The sequence below is a fragment of the Nothoprocta perdicaria genome, unplaced genomic scaffold (genome assembly GCF_003342845.1).
Source record: "Nothoprocta perdicaria isolate Ctin4 unplaced genomic scaffold, notPer1 scaffold_5, whole genome shotgun sequence".
NCBI classification, from domain to species: domain Eukaryota; kingdom Metazoa; phylum Chordata; class Aves; order Tinamiformes; family Tinamidae; genus Nothoprocta; species Nothoprocta perdicaria.
Genome location: NW_020455754.1, coordinates 8,871,681 through 8,878,952, shown reverse-complemented (window position 1 = coordinate 8,878,952; position 7,272 = coordinate 8,871,681). Strand labels below are relative to the sequence as shown.

The 7,272-nt window shown below is 53.4% G+C and overlaps 1 protein-coding gene across 8 annotated transcripts in view; it reads right to left on the bottom strand.

The window, feature by feature from the left end:
• HNRNPH1 (heterogeneous nuclear ribonucleoprotein H1) overlaps positions 1 to 246 on the bottom strand; it is a 16,251-nt gene extending 16,005 nt beyond the window's left edge. For 6 of the 8 annotated variants that reach the window (XM_026047463.1, XM_026047464.1, XM_026047466.1 and 3 more), the window contains exon 1: positions 61 to 246. In XM_026047463.1, coding sequence (XP_025903248.1) covers positions 61 to 109 — 49 coding nt within the window. In that variant the 5' untranslated portion in view covers positions 110 to 246. The remainder of the gene's footprint in view (positions 1 to 60) is intronic. The other 2 variants (XM_026047470.1, XM_026047471.1) reach the window with 1 other exon arrangement.
• Between the last annotated feature and the right edge of the window lie 7,026 nt (positions 247 to 7,272).

Below are 7,272 nucleotides of genomic sequence, written 5' to 3'. Positions count from 1 at the left end.
CCCGGCCTCCTCCTCCTCCGCCCATTTCCACCCGCACCCCGCGCCGCCGCCGGGCCTTACCCAGGCCGGGGATCTCGCCCTCGGTCTCCTCGGTGTGACAAGGGTCCATCTTGGCTGAACCTTCCCAACGAGGGGGGAAACGAGAGAAGACAAAGCTCGACGGGGCGGGCGCGGAAGCTCAACGGCCGCCGGAGAGGCGCTGCGGCGGGGGCGGAGATGGCGCTGCGGCCGCGCTCGCGCGTTCCGTGCGGGGACGAGGCGCCACAAAGCCCTAACGGCCGCACCCGGGCCGCCTGCTCGCTGCTCTTGCGCAGCGCCGCTCCCCGCCCTTAAATACCGGCCGCGCGGCGCCCTGACGTCACGGCGCGCTCGCCCCCCCCTCCTCGCCCGCCGCTGGCCAATGGCAGCGCCGTAAATTGAACCGTCCAATCAAGTCGCGAGCTCAGCGCGAGGTGGGGGGGGGGGGGCCTGCCGCCGCCGCCTGCCGCGGTGGGGGGAGGGGAGGCTGCCGGGGCCGCGCGCTCCGGTAACCGCCGCTGGGGGCGGGGGGGGGTGCCCCCCCCCCCCCCCCCCCGGGGTGCCCCGTGCCGCCGTCCCGGCGGGCTGTACCACAGAGTGTGTGCGGGGCGGGGGGGGATACGCCCCAGCTCGACGGCCCATTCCGGCCTTTCGCCCGCCCTGAATCACGACATGGCGGCGGCTTTGTCCCTGCCCCTCCCCCCCGCCGAGCGCAGTGTCGCAGCCGCGCGCCCCGGGGCTCCTCCGTGCGGGACCCGTCGCCCCCGCCGCCGCCGCCGCTTGCGGTCCCGCCGCGCCAGCGCCCGCCGAGGCGGCAGCGGGGGAGGAGCGAGGCCGTGCTGAGATGGCGGCCGCGCAGGCTGCGGCCTCGGCGGCTCCGCCGACGCCTTCCTGGCGCCGAAGCGGGAACAACGGGCCTGGCCGCCCACGGAGCTGCGGCCGGGCGGGGGTGTGCGGACCCCGCCGTAACCGGAGCCTCCGCAAAACGCCCGTACAAAGAAACACGAGCCGGGCTGTGGGGACGGTGCTGGATTAAAATGGCTGTAAGGGAGCCGCGGGCTGAGGAGATAAGCGGTGACCTGAGGCCGCCGAGGTGCCGCAGCTCCTCGCTGCTTTGTTTCCCAGTCCTGCTAATCCGCGCTGCGGTCTCTGCGTCTCTAACCAGGAGTTAATGGTAATTTTTTTTGCCTCCCCTTAGCGCTTATTAAAAAACAGACACCAATTTTGCTTTTAATGTCATTTTACTAGTCTTTTTTTTTCAGTCCCCATCACTGCATTTAAACAACAAGGGAAGATTGATCCTGCGTTGTTTGTGCACCATGAGGCACGTGACCGTGGCTTAGGAAGTGGCTGGTTTCTGGGAACTCAGTTTCTGTGATAAGTACGTTTTGCCCAATATGATGGGGCCTCCCTATGTTCGTGGTGGTGTTTACTGTAGTCAAACAGCATTCAGACAGCAGTTCTCTCTGCAGAGATTGGGAATTGGAAAGCCTCCCTTGCTCACGTGGGGATGATCTCCTGAGTGCCTGCTTTTCCAGTATAATTATTCAGTATTACCAAAAAAAAAGTTCTATTACTTTATTGTATATATGTAGCTACTATTAAAATTACTATTAAAAGGTAGGCGGAGTTCTGGCGTACCGTAAGAGCTGATGCAATGAATAATCTGTTGCCTATAGCCACTTCCAGGGGTCAAGGGTGGCTGTGAACAGCAGAACAACAGCCGTATACAGAGGCAAAGCGAAACCCAACTAGTTACCAGAAGACTTATAATTAGCCAACATATATGTGGTGTTTGGACGATGGAAATAATTATCAGTTCAAGTAGAGCTGCTGTTAACAGCCACAGCTCGTTTCCCAACAGGCCGTGTCTGATAAGTGTTTTGCAAGGAAGGGCAGGTCCGTGGAGGGAGGTGAATGTGAACTGTGATAGGGGCAAAAATCTCACTCTGCAAACATCTGCTTCAGGATTTTATTAGGCTGCTTGAAGCAAGGAAACAGCTAGATGTGTTAAAGACCACGCTTTCGGTCTTGCTTCTATGATTTCTTGTAGGACTGGATTCTAGATGCTAGGTGAGCATCAGGAATTTACCTGTTTTCTTTGTCCTAAGGTGCCTGCGTGACACCTGCCCCTCATTTTCCAACAGGCGAAGCTGAACTGTGGTTTCTATCAGCATGTCCATCAGCAGCTCAAGCTGCAGCTTCAGGTAATTGTTTTCTTCCAAAAGGGCTTTGTTCTTTTTCTGAGTTTCACTGGCCTTTTCCCGCCAAGGGGAAGGGGGTGACTGCAGCCCCGATCGCTCAGGAGGGGAGCTGTTCTCATCTTCCCACTTGCCTTCTCGGAAGACAAGTTTAGCCTCATTCAAGTGAGCTCGGGGAGGGCCATAATCTAAACCAACTTCCGTCTGCCGGGTTTTAAAGTCCACCTGGTAGAAAATGGGCAAAGAAGTGATTTGGCGGAGGGGAGGCCGCTTGGGTAGGAACTTGTGGGAGAAACGATCTGCCCAGCAGTCGCGCAGCCCCTGGGCTACGTTCCCAATGATGTTCATGGTGAGTGGGGCTGTGAGCAGAACAGCACGGACACTGATCCAACCTGCAGAGAGATGCACAAAACTCAGCAGACATGTAAGTGCTAAGCTAGGCCAAAGGAAAGCAAGCAGAGTTCTTCCTTGAAGCCTGTTACCTGCTCCTGACATTCTTCCTGGTACCAGTTTTAAAATGCTGCTTGCAAGATTTCTAAGTTTATTTACTAGGTGATAAAATGACAGGGAAAGTGTACAGACTGGGTTGGTGGTTTTACAGGCTTCTAAACATATGGAAAGTCGTATATATTGCATGTCTGTAGGTGATGCAGATCCTGAACTCTAGCTTTTGGAGGCAATAGTGCAATGCAAATAATTCAACAATAATTCTATATAATTCAACAGTAATTCTATTATATGTAAGCATCTGCCATTTCAGGGAGAAAATAGTGATCAGTGTTTGAAAGTCTGCTTCTGAAAAGATGACAAAACTCATTAGCTGCTGTCTTAGCCCCACTGCTGGGTATTCCTTCCTTGTCTGTCTTTCCTAGCTATGTGTTACCTATTTGTTCTTCTGCTTCCGTCATAAGCCTCATTCCTCATCCCTCAGCTGTCTGCTGTCTTATCCCTGAACATGTTGCTTGTTCCTTGCATTTGCATATAAACATGTATAATTCAGGATCTAACGGTTAATCTGCAAACCTGATTAACCCTCAATAAATACCTCTAGCAGCTCTCATCATCTGAGCTCTGTAAGGGGGAGTGCGAGAAAGTCTCATTCAGCTAACACTTTGTAGGTTTTTCTGTGTAATGTGACCTCTAGTTAAAAGGCCTACAATTCAGTTGGGACCTTTCCATCACTATCCATTGCTTTAGATGTGAGAACCAGCTCCAAGATGCAGTACTGGGACAAATGAAAGCTAAACAGTGCTGTTAAATATGAATCTTATGTATTTTACCAAATAACCTGGTCATACTCATGATCTTTCTGCCAATTCTCAACTTTGCTAGTTGAGCCTCTGCCTCACTTTTGTTTAGGCAAATTATGAAGCTCTCCAGTTATGCTGCACCTTTACTTTCTTCCAACTTCACCTTTTCTGTCTTTATGCTGTAAGTGCTGCTTTGTAACTATGGCCGGGCAGGAGCTCCAGTTTCCTGGCTTTTCTAAATCATACTTTACTACAGAGTCAGTCCAGAAACCAATTTATGAGATTGATACGTGCACTGCTTTAGTGAAAAGCAGACACCTAAGTACCTCTCCTCTCTAAGGCTGCTGCTGTGCTGTTTGAGCACATCACCCTACCCCTTATGCTACCAACTATGCATAGGTCAGGCTCAACATCCATAGTCACTGAGAGGATGGAAGAATTGCCTCTGTTCAGCACCCTCTAAGATCTCGTCCTTTCAGGGCTCAGTTTGGAATTCACCTGCTCATTGTTTTCCTGTTCCTTAGTGTTAACATTTGAGTTTTGTACTGTGGTAATTATGCTAGTTGCTGAAATACCTTTCGCTTTTTATTGGTAACCACTGCCTTTCTGTGCATGCAGTTAGAGAATAGAAGAGGTGTCCTCTTCCAGCACAGCTCAGCTGCGTGCACCTTGAGCTATACTCTGCTGGACTCGGAGCTAGGTGGGCATGAGTCAGCTCTGATCCAGAGGCCATGCAGCCGCGCAGGGCTGTGCTGAGGTGATAAACCTGGCTTCTGAGGAGGCTTCTTTGCCCAAGCAGAACATTCACAGGACATTGGTGGTTCAGTGCTGCAGCCATGGGGAGGGAGGTAGACAGCAGTCCATTTGCATTAGCTGCAACAGGCTTTTTTCCTGCTTTGGGTCTTCAGGCTATTTAAAGCTGAAAATACTTTACAGTGGTGTGACAGTGTCCTAGCACAGTGCAAATTCACCTTATAGGCACTGCCTGAGCTCATTCCTTAAGAACTCCATGCCAAGGACCCACAAGGCTCTGGTATCATGACAGCTTCCAAAGTGCTCAGGGGAGGCTGCCAGTCGGAGAGGGGTGTCATCAGAAACCCACAGCAGTCGATGAACTCCAGCAGGACCCTGGTTTAGCTGCTGTCTATGAAATGGAGCCCGTTTCAGCCACTCACCGATTGTGGATCCAGGAGCAGAGGCCGCGGGGACTCATTGGTTTTGTGCCTGCTGGCATCATGGTCCCATCTCCCCAGAGGCCTTTCCTGATGTCATATTCAGCTTAGTGTCATAGTTATGATAGTGACTCACAATCACTGCTCAGCCTGCGGTGCTGCCTGGGGAGGGGGTGGCAGAGTTACTCACTTTATATATCCCACTCCCCAAAGGTAGCTTTGCCAAAGCTCTTTGGAGTCACCACCTTTCTCTAGTATTGCAGTGACCGTGCAACACGTGCTGCTTACATGATTCTTCCTTTATTCCTGCTCCAGGGGTGCTCTGTGGGACCCCACAGTCTTCCTCAGCGCTAACACTATTTTGACTCTCCCTACGTAGCATTTAGCATTTAGAACCCCCAGCAGGACAGTGCGGTGGAGGCTGGAGCAGGGCACGCTCTTTCCAAAACAACTGCAAGAAATGTCCAAGCTCTCCTCCATAGAGAAGACATTCACACGAGGACACGTGTGAGGCTGAATCCTCCTTGTGTACTCTGACTGCATGAATTCTCACTGCTCTCTAATAAATGGTGATTACTGGTGAAAAACTGATGAAGACAAAGCAAATGGTAGCGTTAAAGTGTGGACTTTCATAGCTGCCTGACCTTGTCCTCCTAAAATTCATAGTGACAAACTGCTTTGGTTCTGCTTGCATTTTTCTATGTTATCTAATCTAGGAATGCGTTTTACTGCATAGGACTGTGGCCTGTGGCAAAGGGAGTATTTCCCTGCAGGGAAGGGGCCTACTTTTACTAGCCTCTGGGAAGCAACCTGTGCCTCCATCCACAGCTGTGCAGCAGTGCAAAGTTGAGCCCAAACACAACGCTGTCACCCTCCGATACGTCATGATGCTGCAGTCACACTCTTCACCCCAGGCCACCTCCGCCAGTGCTTTGCCAGCTTCTCTGGGGCTCCCCAACGTGGACTCAGCATTTGCCCCCATGTTCCCTCTTCCCCCCAGCTGAGCTTCCTCCAGTCTTGCTCTGGGGCACACATGAAGCAGATCTGCGTGGCTTTGTTTATTTAGATCAGTGGGGCTCCAGCGCTTGCTGCCCAGAACGTTCCTCACAATTTTGTCACTGATCAATACATAGTTCAAAATGATCACAGGCAAGCACAGAAATGCTGTCAGGGTGAGGGTAAGCCCTCTGCAGACTGAGCAGATAAAATGGGTCACAATGGTGGTTATTTCTGTTACACAACTCCAGTGTGACTTGCTTACTTTTTCCTTGCTCTTGAAGTTGCTGGAATGTAAACAAGTAAAAACCAGGATGATAACAAGTTGGGGATGAGGAAAAGAGAAGGGAAAGCATCCTACAGTGCTTGCTCCAGATGTGAACTTCCTCATAGTTTGGGTATTCTGGCTCCTGCAAGCTTTGATCCTGGAGCCACTGTGGGAATAAAGACCCATTGAGGAGTCTGGCTACATATTAGCATTTGAATTCCCTTGTAGCTTGTTGTCAATGGGCAGGAGGTGGGTGCTAGTCTTGGTTTCTCAGCACTGATACACAAAGGTGGCTTTAAAAAGTTTAAAAGTCCTTGTTTTCCTGAGGGAAAGAAGTGCACTGTTCAGGATTTGGATGCTTGTGTGTGTGTGTGTGTATTTACAAATACATTCCCTTTGCCCTTTCCAGTTCTCTGCGTCATTCCCTTCCCTGGAGCAGACCCATCTGGATATTACCAGCAGGGACTGGCCCCCTTCCCTGCCTCCCTTGGCTGCTGTGTTGTGGATGCTGGTGCTGTGGCAACGCGGGTGACACCCAGCATCACAAAGCGAGGTCCTTCTAACGGAGCCCTCCTCTCCCAAACACCCGCACAAGGACGTTAGACTTGGGCTTCCAGGAGAAATCCGGGGCTGTGCTGGGTCCGTGCGCGCTCCGCAGGGAGGGCATCTCTCATCCCGTGCCCGTGGTGCTGCTTGGGGCTGTGCGAGCGGTGTGCGCATATCCTGCACAGGCTGCCTCATGACGTGGAGGAAAGTACGCGCACGTGTCCTTGAAGTTTCTGAGATAAAAATAAGCTGCTGGTGCCTGAAAGGCAGCTCTGCAGCTTTACAGGAAGCCTGGTTCGGGGCCTGCCAGCACACACGTGTTCAACGCCCGTGCGCGCCGAGATCCGGCAGCCTGCGCTTGGTGGTGGCGCAGAGCTCTGCGCTTCCACGTCTGCGCCTCGCTCATGGGAACAACATGGATGCGGGGGGAGGAGGCTTGTTTACAAGCTCAGCCGCGGCACCGCTTAGGACGGAGAGGTTCTCATGGTTCTTTGTTGGCCTCCAGCCTGGCTGGCTGCTCCGCGCCGGAGGCGGTGGCCGTGGCGGAGCGGATTTGCTTCCAAATCTCTCTGGCCAAACCCTTGTGCCGGCGGCTGCCCGGGGAGGAAGCAGGAAGGAGCCCGGGAGTCTGCGGGGCGCTCGCAGGGTCCCTGGCGTCATTGCTGAGCTGGCTCGGGAGGATCCCAGCGCAGTGCCCTGGGCACGGGGGCTCCTCAGGCGGCAGCGCTGGTGCCGGAGGAGCCGCGCGGGGCGGGCAGCGAGGCCGAGGCGCCGCTGCCGCCCCCGCCAGGCCCAAAGCGCCGGCCGGGCCCGCGGCGGCC